Source organism: Anolis carolinensis, chromosome 5 (genome assembly GCF_035594765.1).
Source record: "Anolis carolinensis isolate JA03-04 chromosome 5, rAnoCar3.1.pri, whole genome shotgun sequence".
Classification (NCBI taxonomy): Eukaryota; Metazoa; Chordata; class Lepidosauria; order Squamata; family Dactyloidae; genus Anolis; species Anolis carolinensis.
Window position 1 is genome coordinate 31,236,620 of NC_085845.1, and position 22,817 is coordinate 31,259,436.

General features: G+C 35.9%; 1 protein-coding gene across 10 annotated transcripts in view; it reads right to left on the minus strand.

The window, feature by feature from the left end:
• camk2d (calcium/calmodulin dependent protein kinase II delta) overlaps positions 1–22,817 on the minus strand; it is a 186,906-nt gene that overhangs the window by 36,362 nt on the left and 127,727 nt on the right. For 2 of the 10 annotated variants that reach the window (XM_062981330.1, XM_008112078.3), the window contains exons 13-17: positions 21,464–21,501; positions 20,109–20,141; positions 13,932–13,991; positions 12,043–12,084; positions 5,066–5,114 (exon numbers count right to left, since the gene is read on the minus strand). In XM_062981330.1, the coding sequence (XP_062837400.1) occupies positions 5,066–5,114; positions 12,043–12,084; positions 13,932–13,991; positions 20,109–20,141; positions 21,464–21,501 (222 nt within the window). The remainder of the gene's footprint in view (positions 1–5,065; positions 5,115–12,042; positions 12,085–13,931; positions 13,992–20,108; positions 20,142–21,463; positions 21,502–22,817) is intronic. The other 8 variants (XM_062981331.1, XM_008112082.3, XM_016994123.2 and 5 more) reach the window with 4 other exon arrangements.

Sequence of the window (22,817 nt, forward strand, 5' to 3'; positions counted from 1 at the left end):
TATCTTCTTGAATTTTCTATACAATGACACAAGAAAACAGGAGCTAATTCCCCCCAAGTTTCAGAAATAGTCATATATCTATTGATTTTCTCTTTCCCAGCTCACCCAGCTTTCTCCCGCCCTCCTGCTTTCCTGTCCTCATGGTGAGAGGCTATTAATTTAAAGAGGAATGGCGGCTTGCGCTGAAAATGAAACTGAATTTGATAGGCTTCTGAGCATTACAGAATTGAAACAAAAAAGTATTGGATGAGTTTTGATTCTTTTTGTGTGCCCCCCTTTTCTTAATATCTATTTGTATATACAAAACGTATGAACTAGATATGACTTACTAATTAAAAATGAAATTTTGCACACCCCTAATAAAGATCTTGTTTTGTGAGGTTTCATCTTGATGAAAATCACATCTCAGAAATATTCATTTTTTCCCTTAAGTATAAATGTCCATTCTGTGCAGACATTGGGTGTCTTTAATGTAAAACAGAAAAATATCACACAAGTGCTTCAAAAAACAAAAAATGCCAGAATCTATTTCCTTTGTAATTTATTCATATAACTTCACCCTGCTTAAGTTTCCTTCACCCATAAGCAATTTCTGTTCCTCGTTATGAACCTGACAATACAGCACTTTCTTTCTACTGTATCTGAATTGAACATAGTGTTCTTTTCCTGTTTGATATTTCTGACATGTCTATGCTTTTAAAAGTAACCCTGCTTATGTTCAACTTCTATACCCATCAAAGAATTAGTGCATGATCAATTAATACATAGGTGACTCTGTTGAGTTTTTGACAACTGATACCTGTTCAAGCTATTGCAACAAAGAACTGACTCAATAAAAATGTGTGAAGTTTCAAGATCTTTAAATAATGATGTGCAGAAGAGGAAAGAAATAAATAGGAGAATGTTACTACGGCTTTCTATTTGGAAAATTCTAAATGATGTTTTGGAATCTCTAGCATCCTCATCAAATTACAATTACTTTTTTGCAATAAGGGAAAACACAATGATATTAAAACAAGTAATTCTGTAGTTTGGATATGCTCTATACTACAACTAGTCAGCTCCTCTATATTATAAGACAATAGCATTGATCATTAATAACATGAGGATTTTTTTTTCTTGTAATAGAACAGCAGGTTATGAACATCAAAAACATACACATAATCCTCAATCAGTTCAAAGCCCAGGCATGCTCTTTGGTTATCCATTAATCTTTCTTCCTGCCTCTTAGATTACATACACCAGCATTAACCACTTCCAAAAACAGGCCATACCAGTCACACAGATATCCTGATGAAATAACAATCTTTGCTCTTTTCCAAAGGCAGGAATGTTTGGACAGCACATAAACTACATTGGATTATAATCTTTGACTTTCAGCACAATTATCTATCTATCTATCTATCTATCTATCTATCTATCTATCTATCTATCTATCTATTAAAGTCCATTTGTAAGTGAACACTACAGTATTCCTTTTCATTTCAATGAAGATTGTTTAAGAAAACAAAATGGAGGAGTGAGCCTTGATGTCTAGTACTTTAAGGAGAGACCTAATAAAATGTAAAGAAAAGGTAAAACAACAGATTAATCAACATCAATACAAAGACTCCTAATCCAATTGCTGTTTACATAATAATCACTTCACAGAAATTCCTACTTTTCCAACCACCATGTTATGAAATTTGAACAGAACCATCTTTAGAGGCAAAAAACTATTTCATAAGGAGGCTCACATATTTGTTCTCAAAATTGCCTATAACCATGGGGGGGGGGGGGGATTCACAAGATTTGTAGAAAAGTCTCAAGCCATCAAAGTACTATAAATTTCAACTATTTGGTAAGTCACAATACTATATTTCCAGTTATTACTCTATTGCTGAATTTTTGGAATGGTGTGAAGTGAGTGAATGGTCTGCATCTCACAACTTACATAAAAGGGAGGAAGGAGCAGACTGGGAAGACCGAGATTCATGCAAGTGATTCTGTGAATTTGAAATTTTCTTGGTCTTCGCTGCCGAATTGATGGAAAGAAACACAACATATGAACAAACAAAGATGAGGAGGTAGAATATGATCAGAATCCTCAGGAGACACAGGCACCAGGAGCGGCAGATGGGGTGCAACAAAGATGGTGATCGGCAAGATGAAGAAGCAATGGGAGAAGAGGAATGGTGAGCAGAACATGAAACCTTCATGTCACCCTCCTTTTTGAGAGCTGTATGTGGGGCATGGAGGTGTAAGGAAAGAGGAAAGGAGAAAAGCCAAAACAAAAAGTAAACAAAGAAAATGATAACATCACTCACAACAAAATAACATTTCTGAGTATAGCAACACAAGTAAGAATTCTTTATGGAAAAAGAGGGCCAACCGCAAAAGTGAAACAGGATCATAGCACATCTCTGTTCAGATGCCAGCACAGAAGGAAGATATCCTTAAATTGCTTTGTGATATGCATGCTTTACATTGATAAACCAACAGCCACATCATGAAAATAACTGTTTTAATAGTCCAGCTACAAATAAACGAAACCAGTAAAACTAACTAACTAACTAACAACAGCCACAACAGTTCTGAATTCCTACCACTCTCCTCAACTACCTTGCAAGTGACCACTTTTTAAAAACACACCAAAGGACAACTGTCATAGTTTGCAGTCTACAGTGTAGGGTAAACAACGGTAAAATCCTACCCAGCCTGAAGCAACTAGCAAAACATACAATGTGCCAGACATAGAACAAAACAAAGGAGAGAGAGAAGGACAAGTCAGGCCTTCAACTCTTTGTTGTTCTACTCTTTCTGTCATGGCACACAATACCATGATACAACTTACCTTGGCCTCTTTCCCCAGGGAGGCCAGCAAAAATGTCTTCCTGCTGATGCTCCACAGCTCAGCAGGTGAAATGAATTTGTACAAGAAAATAAGACTGCTTCAGTGAGCATGTACAAAGCATCTGTACTCCTTGTGGAGTTCTGTACAATGCTCACTGTGTTGAAATTAAGGAGGTAAGGCACAACTATATTTAGAATAAATTGATATAATTATGATACAGAAAGATGCAGGATTTCACCACCAATTATATCAGAAGTATATCTGTTTTTCCTCGGAAAACCCTATCCTAGCCCAAGAAAGATGAAGAAACACATATGTTATTTCTGGCATTTCATATTTAAATGTGAAGTATCTACAAAACAATTTCTCACTTGCACATAAGAGAGAGTTCCAGTCCATAATATTATTAAGTTCTCACTATAACATCATCAAAATCTTCTCAACCAAAGACACAGCAAGCATTGCCTAGAAAACATAATTCGCACACTAAAATGTCAATTAAACCCCACTTTTGTACTGAAACACTTTGCCTTTTCATATTTTGAAAAGTGTCCAATATTATTGAATATCATTTTGATAATCTACAAACAAACATTCTAAAGAGGAGATTAAAAAGCTTAATATCAACAGTTCATTTGATTGTTTCCAAACTTATCTAGAATGCTGTGAAAAACATTTTAGTACTAAGGCCCAAAGAAGCCATGATAGTTGCATATTTCTCCTAAACTGCTATCCTTCTACTGTTAAAATAAATAATTAGAAAATAATCTTGTTATTTGTCAGCTCAATTTCTTCCTTCTCCTATTCCACTCTTCTTCTTTCCCACTTAAGAATTAAGGTACAATGAAGAATGGATCAGATGTGGTAATATCCCAATTCACTTTTCAAGATATTAGTTTATTCAATCAGGTGCAAAACGTGATTACAAGAGGATAAATGGCATGAGCCAGCCAAATTAAGCAATTCAAAACATTACTAAGATTTAACAGCCATGGCCAACACTATCTGAAGGGATGCGACCATTTCTCTGCAGCTAAGCAGGTCTAGGTCTGGTCAGCATCTGGAGAAGGAACCAGCTAGCAACTCTGTGGAGGCATCTTTTGTTGAAGAAACATAGAAATAACTGTAACAATAACATAGTTTTTTAAAAATCCCAATGGCCAGTGATTTCAGTTACAAATATTAAAGAAGAGTAAGGAACTCTAATGTTGATGGCTTATAGTACAAATTATCCCTGATCTTTGGCCACATACTGCCAAAGCTAAGGTCCAACAAATTCATTCGGAATGCATTTAAACAAAGACCTTAATTTGGACAAAAAAGTAAAACACTGGCATCTGAACAGACTTGTTTAAAATATTGCTTGGGGAAAAAGAATTATACTGAAAAACATAGGATTGAATTCAACTGCAAGTCCCAATCAGAGCACACCCATTGAATCAATGGGATTTACATAAATATTGATTTAAATATTGTGGTCCTACGCTAGAAATTGTATTTAGGCCATGACTTGAAATAGAAAAGTGACCATAAATATAGCATTTAACATCTCCTTTATAATTTTTTGAAGCAGAGGCCCAGTGCAAACAATATCCTTCCACTTTATGGACTCAGATCTCATGACTGATAGATTTTATCTGAGATACTGTTCACATCCATTTATTATTGATGCTGAACTTTATGCATTTACATTCTGTTCAAATTCAAACTTATCTAGGATTTATTTCCACACGTATTCTGGGGTGATATTTCAGGAAACAAGCATTTGAAACTGCAGATCTGGGAGAAAATATAGTGGTGATGATACATCTCAAAAATATTCTAACCTAATCGTTTAATCTTGATGCAATCCTGGCCCACAATGATTAACATATCCAACTCTAAACAAAATGGCTGAGTATTCAGGAGGATGTTAAAAGTAACATTGAAAAAGAGTTGACAACAAAGAAAAGTGGTTTCTGTAACTCTGGCAAATCGCAAATTAAAACATTTTTAACTTCTTGAGAAGTATGTAAATGTCAGAGTATTGTGCCCATTTCCTTTCCCTGAACTATAGAAAGAGTGAAGAAGGAGTGTGTTGACAGCATACTTTATTTATTTATAAATAAATGGTAACATTTTCTGGAAATTATGAAGAAATTCTGTACTAAATGTGCTACTCAAATACAACTCATTATGCGTAAATGCTAAATTATACAAGCCACTGCCTTGTCATACATGTTTACAACATACCTTTCACATCTTCATCTTCAATTGTTGTATTGGAGCTCTCTGTTGATTCCTGTTGAGAAGCACAAGAGAAATTAATCCGATCCTCTATTTTAATTACTCACTTTTTATTTACATCTGCTGTCCTACTCATCATGCAAAGCAGAGAAGTAGATCATATGACTGCAAAGAATCATAGAATGACCACTTCTATCTGAAACCAAATGACAGTTTAGAAAGGAACATTTAAGGATACATATTTCCTGTTGTCCTTTTTTGAACTCAACAGGAATATGTAAAATATATTACGGAAAATGGCTTGATTTGGTTTTCTTTAAACTCGTTGACACTTTTTAGACACAGGGTGATAAATTATGTCAGCTGACCATCAGAACTTGGTACCATTTATTACCAAAGGCAAAGAAAAACCTTTCATGTAGAAAAATGCCCTTATAACCAATTGAAAACTTGATTTAACATCTACCAATTAAATCACCACTCTTGTAAATACTTGTACTAATTTCAGACAGATAAAACTGAAATTCAATGTCAGGCCGTGATATTGCCAGGATGCAAAAAGAGTGGAACTAAAAAAAATGAACTAATGGAGTTTCTCTACTATAACCTGACATGTGACCTGAGCTTGTAAAACTTGTTTTTTTTTATTACAAGTCTCAGAATGCCCTAATAACTAAGCGGCGAGAGGGAGAGCTGCTTTTTGGGTCCCTGCCTACCATCTTTGTTTTAAAAGAAAGCAATGATTGTGCTTCTTCTAAGATTTTTTTTTTAAAAAAAAGCACATGCTAAATCAGAAATATGTTATATCTCATTTTTGCTTCTTTGAGGGTTTTAATGTAGTTTTTATGTTTGCAGGTATATTTAGTTTCCAAACTATTTGTTCACTGGGCAGCTGGTTTCAAAATCTCACCACAGTGTCAAAAAGACAAGCATCTCCGACAGCTGCCAGAGCTGTATGCATTACAAATAACAAAATAAATTCATCTATATGCATTAAAGGACACTGTCAAGGATGGAAAGTAGTTCAGTCAGGTGTTGCTTTTTAATTTTGCTCAATAATTCTCTATGGCACCTTAGAAGAAAAGACAGCTAAATAAGTAAAATGGGGCCGGGCTGTGGCACAGGCTGTTGAGCAACCAGCTGCAACAAATCACTCTGACCAAGAGGTCATGAGTTCGAGGCCAGCTCGGAGCCTGTGTTTGTCTTGTCTTTGTTCTATGTTAAGGCATTGAATGTTTGCCTTATATGTGTAATGTGATCCGCCCTGAGTCCCCTTCGGGGTGAGAAGGGCGGAATATAAATACTGTAAATAAATAAATAAATGAGCAATGCTGATGGTGGATTGCATGTACGTTCATAAACAGATACTGGTTGAACCATTAATAAGATTCATTTCAGGCCAGAAAGTGAGCCCATTATTTTCCCCAATTTATACTACAAGAAATTAAATTAAACATATGTGGGTAAGCTACTAAACTATATTATGAGCCAGCAGTTCTGCATTAACCTTTTCATCTGGCTCAATGGTTTTCTATGTTCCATGATTTCCTATTAAAGCAAGGACATATGACTATTCCTTGATAGTGTCCTTTTGTTTAATTTTCCCTCTATAAAGCTGACTTAAAAGCTGAATGTAATATCAAACAATCAAAAAACAAGATGTATGCACACTAATGAATATATCAACGAGCTCCACACCATCTCAAACATCTGCCCTACTGCACAATATAAACCATCATGCTCTGTTTGGTATTAAAATGCTGAGGAGTCAAGACGCAAATGGATGTTGTCATGCTTCACAGGTTATAAAACACTTTAAAATATTCACAAAACCCCACGCACATACTAGCAGAAGAAATTCCATGCGTCACCTCACAACCCAACTCCATGGAAGCATCCATTTCAACCATCATGCTAAAAAGCATTTTGTTTGTTTGTTAAATGATGCACATTAATGTCAATTTCCCCCAAAGTGATTTTCATCTCCATGTTGAGACTCATTTTCATTTTTAAGATAACAAGCACACATTTACATCAATTTTCTATAATGATTCAGAAAAAAGCCAAGTAGAGGTAGTCACATCGAAGTATATGATGGTTGTCTCATTTGGTTATTGAAGTCAAGTGAATATTTGACGTTAGTGAAAATGTAGGCTGTAAACTGTGTATTAAACACAAATTAAAAATGGCAAAATCTGGTTAACAAGCAAGTAATGGCAAAGGAAACATCACAAGCTGCATTATATATACAACAGAGACTGTAACTTAGATATGAAAATGAACTGGAAATCTAAATTAGGGCTGTGCAACACATTGGGCAAAGACCGGAATAATGAAGTAAATCAGACTGGTCAATCAGATGGGCCTGGTTTGCGTCTAGAGTGCAACAACAGAGTGAAGCATCACAGATTGATTCTAAGATCTGGATGTTAAAACGAAGTCAGAAAAAAGCCAACTATATTTTGTCTGCAAAGAAAACACCAAGATAGTGAAATACTGAGGTTGGCAAGGGAAATTGTGTTTTGCTCACCGACAGCACCCCCAATCGTTATTCTTTTCTGGGGGGAAGGAATCATATAAGGTTATTGAAGTTCTGTAGTCCATTATCTCCAATGACACCCTTTTCTTCATTTGCTGGATAAGTTGTGCTAGTAGCAGATTGCAATAAAGCTATGGTGACAGGATGCGGGGATGTTTATTGCCATATGAGCTGGTCTCTCTTAGCATTTCCCTTTTTAATTTTCCTTCAGGGAAAATTTCCCTTCTCTTGGTTGAATTTAATGTAGTCTTTGCCTTTCTTGTCACTTAGTAGATGGGCTTGCCTGTGTTTTAGACAGCAAATTCTATTCTCCCACTTGTTCATCTCAATTGTTGTTGATAGGTATTAGATGGAAGGTAAAGGCAAAGGTTTTCCCTTGACGTTAAGTCCAGTCGTGACCGACTCTGGGGGTTGGTGCTCATCTCCATTTCTAAGCCAAAGAGCTGGCGTTGTGGAAGGTTACCAAATAAAACATAAAACGTGATTTGAGTCCACTTTCTATTGCTATCTGCTTCCCTCAAGGCAGCAAATAAGCAAGGATAAACTGCTAGGGCACTATAACACTAACTCCAACACCTTAGAATAATAGAATCATAGAGTTGGAATAGACCACATGGGCCATCTAGTCCAACCCCCTGCCAAGGAGGAAAGCACAATCAAAGTATTCCTGACAGATGGCCACCCACCCTCTGTTTAAAAGTTTCCAAGGAAGGAGTTTTCACCACACTCCGAGGCAGTGTTCCACTGTTGAACAGTTTGTACGATCAGGAAGTTCTTCCTAATGTTCCGGTGGAATCTCCTTTCTTGTAATTTTAACCCATTCCTCTGAGTCCTAGTCTCCAGGGCACCAGAAAGCAACCCTGCTTCCTCTTCCTTATGACATCCTTTCACATATTTATACATGGCTATCATGACTCCTCTCAACCTTCTCTTCTGCAGGCTAAACATACCCAGTTCTTTAAGAGTCTTCAGGACAGAGTCAGAAACATCCTAGTGGCCAGGTAGCAGGAACAAGACCCATAGAGCAGAAATCATGAATGTTGAATCTCCTGGAAATATGCCTTTCTCCAGGAATTCAGTAATACATAGGATGGGTAAGTAAGTGGTCATGGAAGTGAGTCTCCATCAATGCCAGTGCTAATCATCAAATGCTTTAAGGGAGATCTCTAAAGTTGTATTATTGGTAAAGAAACCTTACATCACCCCCCCCCCCCCAAATATCATTCCAATATCAACATTTGGAAGAAAACAAAACTATCTTAGAATCATAGAATTGGAAAAGACCCCATGAACCATCCAGTCCAACCCCCTGCCAAGAAGCAGGAAAATCACATTTAAAGTACCCCCTGACAGATGGCCATCCAGCCTCTGCTTAAAAGCCTCCACCACAGTCTGGGGGAGAGAGTTCCACTGCTGAAAAGCTCTCACAGTGAGGAAATTCTTCCTAATGTTCAGGAGGAATCTCCTTTTCTGTAGTTTAAAGCCATTGTTCTGCATCCTAGTCTCCAGGGCAGCAGAAAACAAGCTTGCTCCCTCCTCCCTATGAGGCTATTATGTCTCCTTTAAGCCTTCTCTTCTGCAGGTTAATCAAGCCCAGTTCTTTAAGCCACTCCTCATAGGGCTTGTTTTCCAGGCCCTTGATCATTTTGGACACATTCCAGCTTGTCAACATCTCCCTTCAACTGTGGTGCCCAGAATTGGACACAGTATCCCAGGTGTGGTCTGACCAAGGCAGGATAGAAGGGTAGCATGACTTCCCTGGTTCTAGATACTATAGTGCTATTTATGCAGGCCAAAATCTCATTGGTTTTTTAAGCTGCCGCATCACATTGTTGGCTCATGTTTAACTCGTTGTGCATGAAGGCTCAAAGATCTTTTTCACACGTACAGCTATCAAGCCAGGTGTCCCCTATTCTGTATCTCTGCATTCTATTTTTTCTGCCTAAGTGGAGAATCTTGCATTTGTCCCTGTTGAACTTCATTTTGTTAGTTTCACCCCATCTCTCTAATCTGTTAAGATTGTTTTGAATTCTGCTCCTGTCTTCTGGAATGTTAGTTATCCCTCCCAATTCGGCACTGTCTGCGAACTTGATGATCATGCCTTCTGGTCCTTCATCATCTTCTCAAGCAAACTCTGAATTTATTATTATAGTTGATCATAGTAAAACTTTAATATAAGTAGCTCATAGATGTCCTAGAGAAAAAGTGCCGGGAGAAATGCAGCATATATACCCAAGGCAGAACAGTCAACAGCTTTTAAAAACCATTTGTTTTTAAGCAGTAAAATGTTCTGCATTTGTGTGTGTGTGTGTGTGTGTGTGTGTGTGTGTGTGTACATGCCCTCCAAGCTACCTGCTGATCCCATGAATTTCATAGGAATCCTCAGAGGTGCGTTTGTTAGTCCCTTCCTCTGAAATCTAGCCTACTGCACCTGGTATGTATTGGTGTTCTTTCCCATACAAGTACTAACCAGTGTGGACATGTTTAGTTTCCAAGATTTGATAGGATCTGTTGCCTAGCTGTTTAAAATTTGTTGTGCTGGTCTCTTCTTTGTTTTTTAAAAATGGATATGTTTACAGTGATTTTTACTTTTTCAAGGCAAATCAGTGGGAGAATATGGGTCACCCAGTTTTCCAAAGCTTGATTTGAATGTGATTTTGACTGTCATGGATTCAGTCTAGATCAATCTTTAGCAAATACAGGTCAAATCCTAATCACTGGGGGGAAAACCAGGCACTCAATACACAGCTCTAATCTAAATACCATAAACTAGTATACAAGCTTGAGAAAGGCCTGTAGTGTTGATGTTATTGCACAACTAGTATGCACAAATACAAATGTGGGTGACAACAACGGAATATGTTAGATAAATCAAACAAAAACATCAATGTCCAAGCATTTATCATTTTAATTAATGAATTATGAGGCAGCAGTAATCCAGGGATACGCAACTTGTTCAACCTGTGTCAGAAATTTTATTGGTGATCACATTTTGAAATACAATATTGAGAGAAAATCTCAAAAATACTTTGTTCTGTCCCAACAAGAACAGCTAATCCCGGGATTTGAGCAACAACGCAGAGAATGTTCCTCAACAATTACACAGCCTTGTTTCCAAGTCCATGCAAGGAGTAACCATTTTGGATGCAATACTACGCAACACAGACAGCCATCATAAATACCAGGCTACAGTAACAGACAGTCAAAAATGTAATAAAATAATATAAATGAAATGGATAGGACATTTATGCTACCCTAGGTATGCAGCAAAATAATAGTCTTAAAGAAGTCTGATGTTCAATGCAAAAATGTATCAGAGATTTATGGATGAGCCAAATTTCCCATTCTCTTCCAGTGAGTCCCTTACAGTCTTCCAAAAATGTTGCTTTTTGTCTGTCATCAATATTTGAGGTTAGAACAGAATTGATACATTACATTATGTAACAAAATTTGAAAAAAAATTATGTTCCTGGTTTGAAAATCTTATTCTTGTTTAATTGTGTGGTACTTACTTTGACAGTAGTTGTTATACACTCCCGAAACTTCATTTTTGTGGCTGTCACAAACTATGGTGAATTGGTTGAGACTGGATGAGATATTCATTGAAAAGCTATAGCAAAATGTGCTGCAGAATGTCCCGCAAAAACAAAGTTTTTGCATTTTAATAAACCTTTCCCATGTTTTTAATGATATAACCAATTAGGAAATGGCATTTATAACCCAGTAACAAAAATCATAGTGTTACATAGTGTAATCTATTGCTTCTAACTTCAAACAATAGTCTCATTTTTGGAGCTGCTGCCTACCCTGGGAGCAGGCTATGAAAAAGACATAGAAGAACACTTGAGTACATCTATATGTTTATGTATAGAAGGCAGTTTTTGCTTTTATCTTTACAAAGTTTGTGAATGTAGGCACATATAGGTTTAGCTGCAGTACACCTAGTAAACTGAAAATTAGCACAGAGCACCTAAGTCCTAAATAAGTAAATGATAATAATAGTAGTGTGCTCGCTACACCACATACACTATAATGAACAAAAATGCTGAAAAACAGAAAATGAGAATATTTCCAAATAAACTTTTCTTTCATGTTAGATATGTCAAGCCTTAGTAACACTTTACATATCTGAGGGGAAACTTCTTTTTCACTTCAAGAACAAAACGTTTGGGATCAGAAGCCCAAATGAATGTGTGCAACTGAATGGTTCCTACCAGAAATTATACTTTCTCAACTTCAACTGACTTTGTCTGCAGTTGAGGAAAAGTGCTCAACAGGATCTAGTTCGGTTCAATTGAAATAATCCTCTACAGGCTTTACTAGAAGAGTGAGTATCAGGTAACTAATTTCCTTTTTACATCCTGTATAAACACTCTGGTTTGGGAAAACTGAATGGAACATAGAACTTGAAAATAAGAGAACAGTGTTGGTTCTATCTGAATACCTTATTTCCATCTGGGTTGTGGATTACAGTAGTTTGGGGCTCCTGAGTGAGAACAAAATAAAGAGAGAAAACAGTTCTCAGTAAGCAGATTTCTCATTAGTGAGAGGGAGAATCAGAAGAGCCAGATGAGCGGTGTTAAGCACTGACAAGAGCTAAAGCAATGTTAGCTGCTGCCAGAGGATGAAACTGGCAAGAAAGACCACCATATCTACTGTAGCAGCATGCAAAGACCTTATTCATCATTGAACTACAGACAGGGCTTTGCGGCTCTGGAGACCTAGATTGGCACCAACTCACTCATAATGTCCAAATTGTTGGCTATATTATCGAATATCTCCCATGTTTTAGGTGATAGCTTCTATGGGGGGAAACTTCTACCATACAATCATGAGCATTCCCAATTTCATCTGATGTTCCAAGGTTTTGCAAGTTTGGGTTTTGCTATTATGTCAAAAGAGACTATCAGGGTTTTCCAGGTAGAGTTAGAAAAGAGTTGATCACACTGGCTTAGACGGACTAATGGATTTATTCTGAATAAAACAAGTTATCTATCTTCCTATGGTTCACTGTGATAGTGAACTGTCTAAATCTCTGTAACTTCTTTAATCTGAGAAAGATTACAAAAAGGATAATAATGGGCAAAGTAGATTCATAACAAGATATATGGAAGCCTATGTGTGGGGCAGCTTGGGAATTGATGTGGGGGTAATTACAATCTTGAATCCATTTCTTATGATAGAAATTAACAGGAATAGTGGAAATACTATAATTTTAGAATTTTAAACCCTTCTACCCATCACTAAAATATATCCAAGGTTTGTAGTACACAATTTCATTTAAGCATTCATTTAAAACAAGGTTAGGCCATTTATGGCCCTTGAGGTTCGACTGGGCTACATCTCCCATTGGCCTCCAGCATAGCTAGGGTGATGGGCATTTGGAACTACAGTCCCACAAAAATACAGAAGGTTAAAAAGGTTTCATAATTCATGCAAAGATGTTTGACAAATATGTAGCAGATGAAACCATAAAGGATGGCCTTTCAGATCACACTAGCAGTCAATTATAACAGAAGGTTTTGTGATAATCTGAGCTATAATTATCATACATCTGAAAAGGCATTACTTCAAATGGGTTTACCAAAACAGGGAAAGTGGGATGTTTCTGACAATCTATTAATTAAGTGAAAGGATTGAATTCTGAAACTCTGCTGCACTGCCTTGAGAAACATGTATACATAACACAAGCAAGGTTCTGATATAAATAGCCTATCCCATTAGTTATACATTCCCCACAGGGACGAATAGAGAGTAATAATTCCCATATATTAAATGATAGTCATAGTTCGTAACAATCTTTGGAGTTCGATGCCTCTTGATCCCAATAACTGAAGTTTTGCAAAGTCCTGCTGAGAATGGAAGGAATGAGAAGCTGAATAAGGTCTACTTGGTTGTTGCCTAGCAATAATCTTGTTAGCTCTCCTTGACTTTGATAGTCATATTATTATTATTTTTTTTAGTGAAGAATATTTTGTTTGAGGCTCATTTATAAATATCGAAACAGTTATCAGTTGAAGAGCTAAGGCAACATAAAAGCACATTCTATTCACTATCTGACAGAACATGCAAAAAAGTTCAGCTATGGCTACTAAAGCTACTGTACACATACATCCATTTTCCATGTCATTTTGTCTAATTAGAAACATACTGTTGCACAATGAACTTCTTCTCTTTAAAAAACGCAATCCCCAGTTCCCAAGAAAAAAGAGGAAAATAGTTTGAAGTATTTAGCAAATAAACAAGAAAATAAATGAAAAGGAGACAAGGGCAGGGGGAAGAGAATGAGGTAATAAAATGCAAAAGCAAGTTAAAGGAAAAAGCCAGGTATACCAGCGCTGGGGTAGGAATATTTTCTTTGGGGCTGGTTACCACGTTGGTTTTGTTGTTTATCTGTAGGTATGCAGAAAATAGAAACAAGTAAGCCTTAGACCTTTCACAGCAGATAAGCATATCTATATCTCCCTATATAGAACCCTATACACAGATATAGATATGGAGATAAAGACCAACAGAATGGATTTATAAAAATCAAAAGGAACAACGCCAACTCTTTAATAAAGAACTATAGCAGCTTCTCCTAATGGAGTTCTTACATGTTCTAGGAGATGCTGTATAGACTATGGTTTAAACTCTGTTGTGAAGAGGTTTTTTGAAAATAGTTAAAACCAAGCAAAAAGCAATTAAAGCAGGCTTACAGAGAAGATACCTACATTTCCATAATCCTGTTTGCCATCTCCCACAGAGATATAAGTAAATAAAGTTCACCATGTTTGAGTTAAAGTTGGAAGTGGACTATACTAAAGTTCTGTATTTTATAGGCACATACATTTGAAGCGGTTTCAGATATGTTGTGTGCCTTTGAATCCTTTCCAACTTATGGTGACCTTAAGGCAAACTATCATAGGTTTTTGTTAGCAAGATTTGTTCAGAGGGGGGTTGACTTTCATCTTTTGAGACCAGAAGAATGTGGCTTATCCAAGGTCACAGTGGGTTACTATGGCTGAATTGGGATTTAAATCTTCATCTCCAGAGTCATTGCCTAATACTCAAACCACCACACCATGCTGGCTCTGCATTGCTCTCAGGGTACTTCCTAATTATTTGGCAAAATGACATCAATACTTACTCTTGAGCATTTACACTGAAATGCATTTAGTATTGCAAATAAAACATATGCATTTCATTTTGTCATCTAGAGTGAATTACACAAGCAGGATACAATAAATAAGCAGCAACTAATTCCACTACTTTGGAAATACTTTTGCTTTCCAAGCTAATGTTGCACCTTACAGCACACATCAATTTATATTTCTCTTTGTACAGGCACAACAACTGGAACTGGAACCAAGCCACAAAATGCATATTCAACATAATGTTGGATATTGTGTTCTTTCCACCTGTATTAAATATTCAAATACAGCAAAATACATTCATAATTCATAATTCCCTAACAATTATTTATATTTTTGAAGAATTTGAATGACAGACTATGGGCAATTACAATTGTATATTTTTGGATAAAATAATTTGGTATTCTGTGATGGGCATATTGTAGTAGTTTAATGTAGAATGATGGATGTAGTTATTTAGTCTGCTTGTCAGCCACAAAAATTGATATATTTTATGTAGATTTAAAGTTAATTCCTCAATCTAAATGGCATCATGAGAGGTTACTAAACTAAGTAGCAAAGACCCACTATGCACATTATAAAATGCATGTCACTTTGACTCTCAGTTTGAGGTGAGGGTATGTAGTATATATATAAAGATGGTGATGATAAGGATGAAGATGGTGATGGAGAAAGTGTGAGTTAAATTGTGTCCTATCAGGAAAAAACATTACTGTTTATGGTTAAAATAAAATCCAAAAGGTTATTCAACAGATATTTAAAATATAATGGAAATAACTGAGCAATTGGAAGCTTGGTTCAGTTTTTTCCTGTGAAAGACTAAGTAAAATTTAATCATAACTTCAATTGGCATAATGAGGTGCAATGTATCTTTGGATGAAAATCTATGCATTAAGTTTACACATTTTAGCTATAACAGAACTGAAGCAAGAGGCATAAACTTTAGAGCCGCATATAAATCAGATAGAAAGTTCAGCTGATCAGCAATACAAAATATTTACTGCTCCACTAAAGCAAACAGCAAATAAGATAAACACAGGATACGAAAGAAGAACAACAATGGAAACATACATGTCTTAGCTGAGCTTTCATGAAAATCAACATAAAACCGATCATTTAAAAAAGGAAAAAAAACCCAAATATACATCATGTATATCCTTGTATACATTGATCAGCATCACCTGTTTTTCCAGGACATTCAACAAGTCCTGGCACTATTCTTTAGAAGAAAAGGCATTACTGGGAATGTGTGTGTGTGTGTGTGTGTGTGTGTATGTAATAACGACACTAACACACACACTTTCAAAAATTAAATTAGCTGTCTTGAGTCCCTATAATGGGAGTCGGATAAAATAAAGTAAATAATAAATACAGGCAGTCCCCAAGTAATGAACAAGATGGGTTCTGTATGTTTATTCTCAAGTTGAGTTTGTCAGCCGGAACAGGTATGGACATTTATTTTGCTGTCTGTGCTTCTGTTCAGAAGAATTCACCTCACTTTCTGTTCCTGTGATAATTGGGTTTTGAAAAATGTGGCTTGTTGTGGAAACAAGGATTGGGGAGAAAGCTTCAGTGGAGATGCCTTTACCCCATGAAAACTCTTCCAGGAGTGAATTTTCCTTCCTGGGGGTAGATTTCTCTCACTTCCTCTTGTCTCACCTCCATAATTAACTATGAGTCGTTTGTAAGTTGGATGTTTGTAATTTGGAACTGCCTGTAATAATCACTTAAAATATTTAAGACTGAAACAGTTGTGTGTATATATGTGTGTACAGGCATATTTGTTTATTTACTGGATTTATATCCTGCCTTTTTCTCAAAGTGAGATCCAAGGCAGCATACACTGATGAACGATTCCTAAATATGTACATACGGAGTATGAAAGGTGTCATCATTACCCAGGAACATCCATATTTCTTCATAGATGTATTTCCCTTCTGAACACTGACTAAATTATATTGAGAATTACAAGCATATACATGCAAAAATACACTACTTATGCTTTTATTTTAGCTGCAAGAGAAAATGATTCTTTAAAATGTAAACAAAATCTCAATATGAATGCAATTTAGCCCACCACAAATGAGCATTCCAAAACTAGAAGGAAATGAAAAAGGCTACACACTAAAGTGTAAAGAAAAATATGGAAGTTTTGAGCAGGAATCAAATATTAAGTATCACTCAGACAACTTTCATCTCTAAAAGACCATCCCTGTGCTAGGCTATGGGCTCAGAATATTCCCTTATGTATCACTGGGGAAGATGAAGATGCAGCCAGAAAACCTTAATGGCGCTTTCTGCATAGCGCTTACATATTCACATAGGGAATGCAACAAATTGTGCTCAGTCATATATAGAAATATCATCTTCTGCAATATTGGGAGGTATTGAGTTGTTTAAGGCTTTCATGACTGAATCACTGGGTTGTTGTGAGTTTTTTGGGCTGTATGGCCATGTTCCAGTAACATTCTCTCCTGATGTTTCACCTGCATCTGTGCCAAGCATCCTCAGAGATTTGTTCAGATGTCTGTTGGAAATGAGACGAGTGTGTGTGTGTGTGTGTGTATGTATGTGTGTGTGTGTGTATGTGTGTGTGTGTGTGTGTGTGTGTGTATATATATATATATATATATATATATATATATATATATATATATATATCTATCTATCTGTGGAATCTCCAGGGTGGGAGAAAGAACCCTTTTCTGTGAAGCAAGTGTGCACACCAACATTGCAATATTCACACTTGCTTCAAACAGACATGGGTTCTTTCTCCCACCCTGGACATTCCAGATAGATGGATGGATGGATGGATGGATAGAGATACTCCACTTGCCACATTTCCAACAGACCTCTGAACAAACCTCTGAGGAAGCTTGCCACAAATGCAGGTGAAACGTTAGGAGCGAATACTACTGAGAGGCATTAACAACAGAATATCCAAAATATCCAAACTATAGAGATGTGGAGAAAGATCAGGACTATGGCATATGGAAAGGGTTTCTTTAACCCCAATTTGTGGTCCTAAGAATAGCATCCCCTCCAGTTGCTATTTGCTTTGGGATGGAAGCTTCCATTTAAACAAAGGGGATCATAACAGCAACAGATGTGAATGAAGCAAGTGAACTGTCTCCAGAATTAAGATGAGTGTGCAGGAAGGCTCAGTAGTAAAGTACATGCTTTGCATACAGAAAGTTCCAAGTTCAATCCCTGCCATCTTCAGCTAGGAAAAAAAACTCTCTTGCTGGAAACCTGAAAAAACCACTGCCAATTAAGATTAACAATCCTGGGCTAGACAGACGAGTCAGCTTGCTATGCGCCTGTTTCAAACTTAATGCAACATGTATTTGTATATATAAAGTCTGGTTGCATACCACTGATAGAAGTACCTTATGAAGTTCTCAAAATCCCTGACATACATTTGGGAAGCTCTTACAGCTGGATGCATCTGTTTCTTTTGGTAAGAGGAAGCTATTTCCAAACGTTTTGCTGAATAAGAGTATTTTTTTTCCGGTTTTCGACATGTACACATCCAGACAGAGAAAACATCTATGCAATACTATTTATGTCATAATCATTAACTAGTTTACATAAAATATGTGCAGCAATGTAACATTTTTTGTAAGCATATAGAGCACAGTTTATCTTCCACAGGTTTTAATTTAGATGGGTTGCATTTTATATATTGATGTTACGTAAAGTTACACTTTAGAGGCAGGAATTCATTTATGTTCTTTTATGCATAGCCAAGTAAATTTCAAAATTTGTCAGTCAACATTTTCACATATTTTCAAAGGAATGTCTATGCTTAGAGATATGTGCTCTTTGACCCACCTCACTTCACTTCCTTGCAGGAGGATTTCTATTTGGTGACAGATGGAGAGCACAACACTGAGCTGGATAGTTGTATTGATCCAGCATAGCATCTATCATGTCTTAAGGAGAAAATTAAGGAGGGTATGACACGGTGGCCATCTAAAATTGAGCATTGTCACACCAAAAGCAGTAGATGATGCCCAATCAACAGGTCTAGGAATGCTAATTTTTTTTAATGAAGCTTAACAAAACATGTACTTTATCGAAGGATAAAAATACATGGTGGAGATTGTATGGTCAGCAATTGCTACTCTGGCATTGTATTCGGTTCACTACTCAGCCAGAGATAGAAATATTGTTCTACACACAAAATGTTGCTTTATACACACAAAAAAGGGAAAACTTATTGACTCGAGTATAAGATGAGGGTGGGAAATGCAGCAGCTACTGGTAAATTTCAAAAATAAAAATAGATACCAATAAATTTACATTAATTGAGGTATCAGTAGGTTAAATGCTTTTGAATATTTACATAAAACTGTAATTTAAGATAATAATATGACTGTAATAAGATAAGACTGTCCAACTCTGATTACCTATATACTTGAGTATAAGCCGACCCAAATATAAGCCGGACCCTTACTCAAGTATAAGCTGACAGGGACGTTTTCAGCCCTAAAAAAAGCTGAAAAACTCGACGTATACTTGAGTATATGTGGTATTTCCCAAATATTTTTCAATATTCTTTCCATCTCTGCTGAAAGTCTATTTACATTTCACTTGTTTGGCTTTCTTGCTTGATTTTTTTCTACCTGATCAACTTTGCTTGGTAGATACATTTGTGTGTGTGTGTATGTATTTTAGCTGTACATAAATGTGTGCCTCCTATACTAACATTAAGCACATGATAATTTTACTATTTAATATCAAAATCAGCAGAACTTGGAAAATGAAAGATAAAAATGCTATTTAAAATGTTTACTTTTAATAGAGGAGAAATGGAAGTCTTGTTGAGAAAATTTACATTATGAATGTGAGTTCAGTTAATGCTGGAATTATTGAATAAAGTATCAAGTTCTTTCAAAAGTGTAAATGGGAACCTGGAGTATATGTGAATAGAAGAAATAAAATATTATTTGTGGCAAACATTTCATAATTCCCATAAAGAAATTGGTGCTGACTCTAGCTAATTTTCAGATTCCAATCTGCATCTAAAAATATTTGACATGATAGTCATAACCCTGTATTTTGAGTACTCTCGTCTATTTTAAGTACACGATCACGGAAGGCTCTCAAATAACAATGCTATTGTACTAGGATTGCTTCACTGTCTAATGTTACATAAACTTAGCACTGTCATTTGTACAATCTATGATTTTATAAAAAATACAAGTAATTAATTCAGGCTGCCATGTAACATTGAACTGATACAGAAGTCACAAGCCTTCTTTAAAAAAACTTGCCACTTCGTACATTATGTTAACAGATTTTAATGCAACGATTTCATCTCTAAGTGTGAACGTTTCATAGGAGGAAAAATCTGGCAGATAAAAATCCTCACCATCATTTGAACACTCGAACTGGACTTCCTTTTCTGATTTGACCAGTCAGAGAGAAAGGAAAAGAAGAAAATGTGACTGGTTGGATTTGAAGTATCAATGCATGGAGAACAGTATATTTTTGTATGTTTGTTTTTTAACATGGGGGAAAATACTGTGGATCTCCTGCATACTGTGTACATGGTCAGATAAACACTTCCTACCCACCACTCCAAGAACTATGAATACAGAAGAGAGTCCTGGATCCAAGGTATAACATACTTTCATAAATGTAGTGCTAGCATATTGCCAGCAACAACCATAATCAATACAATTGTTTTTTAAACAGACCAATTTTGTCAAACATTGTAACAGACCTGCAAGAGAAAATGGTATTAAGCAAAACAAACTACCTGAACTGGTACATATTTAAGATTTGTTGATGAATTATAGTTGAAATTACCAACAGTGACCAGCACAAGTAGCCATCATATTCCAATGGAAAGCAGTAGGTTAACTTTGGACAATGTCCTTTTCACAGAATACCCAACAAACACAAGTCCCTTGGGTTTTAGTGGAGGAAGGGCTATAAGACTTCTGCCCCTCAGTCCATCAATACTATATTGAAATTGGTCCAGCTTGGCGGGTCCACAGGAGAATCATCTTTCTTCTGCATATTGATAGAGATTGGCTGGACTTTAAGATGATATGTAAAAGCATGTGCATACAATAATTCCAAAGGGAAATACAAAGTGAAACATATATTTAAAATCAAATTTATGCGAAGGTAGGGGATCACAAGGATAACAGTTGAAGTCAGACATATTCCAGGAAATCTTGCAACGCAGAAGGAACATATGTTACATTCTTCTAATGATACATAGAATGCTTTACTTAAAATTGACAATTATTCTGTGAAAAAGAAGCAACTTTTTTTGTCTTCAGTTGTACCCTGTAGCATCAAATTTGCATAGAATCTCTTCTTCTATAGAAGCAGTAAATGACATTTTTTTTAAAAAAAACAAAAACAACCATACAAATACATTCTATTTCTTCCCCTAAATTCTGTATTTTATCTGATCTTGTTAGTCAAGTTTTTAAATTCATTGACTTCTGCCAACAGCTAAAGGACTGCCAAACCCTACTGTAATATTCTGACAAGTGAAATGTCAAGGTCAGAGGGAGTCTGCCATTCCAAAACGGCTGCTCTATGATCAGTCACAACAGACTAACAAGTTTATTAAAACATTGATTTTAAAAAAGAACACACCTAACAAAGAAGAGAAGCAGTTATTTCAGTGTCAAAGTAATTAGAGTTTAGAAGGATACACGGCAATGAAATGTGAATGAGTCATATTATTAGGTATTTCTTGCCTACCTTCACTCCATCAGGTTTCTTCAGTAAACTCTTCGCTGCTAAAAATTAAACAGAAAGAAGCAGCGTCAACTGACAAAAGTCAGTAAGAATAAAACATGAAATAACTACTTTCACTTTTTCTCGTATTTAATGTCATTGGAAAGATCAGTATCAGATTTCAAACCTTAGATGTTAAGAAGCCATCATATTATTTTCCTGTTGCTCTTTATTTTGTTTTTCTTTCAATTTAAACTTTTATTTATGTCTAGATTAGGCACATGCTTACTACAGTTGTGATGTTTTATTACTATTTGGGATTAAATATCTGCATGGAAGACGAATGACTAGAAAACTTATTTCAAATTCTTTGAATCTTTTTGCACATGCACACAAGCTCTTAAGAACATGAGGATAATGGAACAAACATGTACTGTTTTGGAAAATGGGCTTATGACATCACAACTACTCTGGCATCTATGACAAAGAAAAAGAATAAGTTATCAGTGTGATCAAGAGCTTAAAACATATCCACTTAATTGACTACCAGTCAATGATGCAGGGGAGGTACATTTTATAGCATAGGTCAGGATGGGAGACTGTTAGTCTTTCAGATATTTTGGATTACAGCTTCCATAAATCCTTATCATTAGCATGCTGATTTAGGACAAAAGAGGGTAACTTTTAATCCTACACATGTTTTGATATCTAATTCCCATCAGGTGAAGCCATATCTATTCCTATTTTGTACTCAAAAAGAACCTGATGGGCTATGCCATACCAAATGACTGAAGGCAGAATAAGCAATTGATTTGTTCTTTTTTTTAAAAAAAACCCATATTTATACTGAACTTCATAATGCCATCCAATATTTGGTGGCTTTCTGAGAATTCAGCAAATATTTTCCAGAGTAAGATAGGTACATGAAAGTTCCATTAAAATGTACCTAACTCCTATTCAGATCAATCTAACATTAGATGAACTGTACTCAGCAATTTGTCAGTGAAAGATAATGATGAGGTGAAATTAAAGAACGATGAATATTTAATAGTGCATTTTAGTATTAATGATTTCAGAGAGACCTCAGTTGCTAGCCTAGGAAAGTTCTTTAAAAGTAATGATTGCTTCTATGATTCATTTCTGTTGGAGTGTGCCCACACAATATATCTCATTAGAAACTCAGAAGAAAGGATTAAGGTAAATTGTCTTAATGCTCTATATCCAATTGGTATATTATTATTTTTGCATTAGTACATTTTGCCATAATTTACAATATCTGTGGGGAATACGTTCCTGGCTGGACCATGGTTTTAAACTATAGATATGACCATATACCATTAAATTACCTTGAATGGGATGCTCTTTAGGGAATGTACTA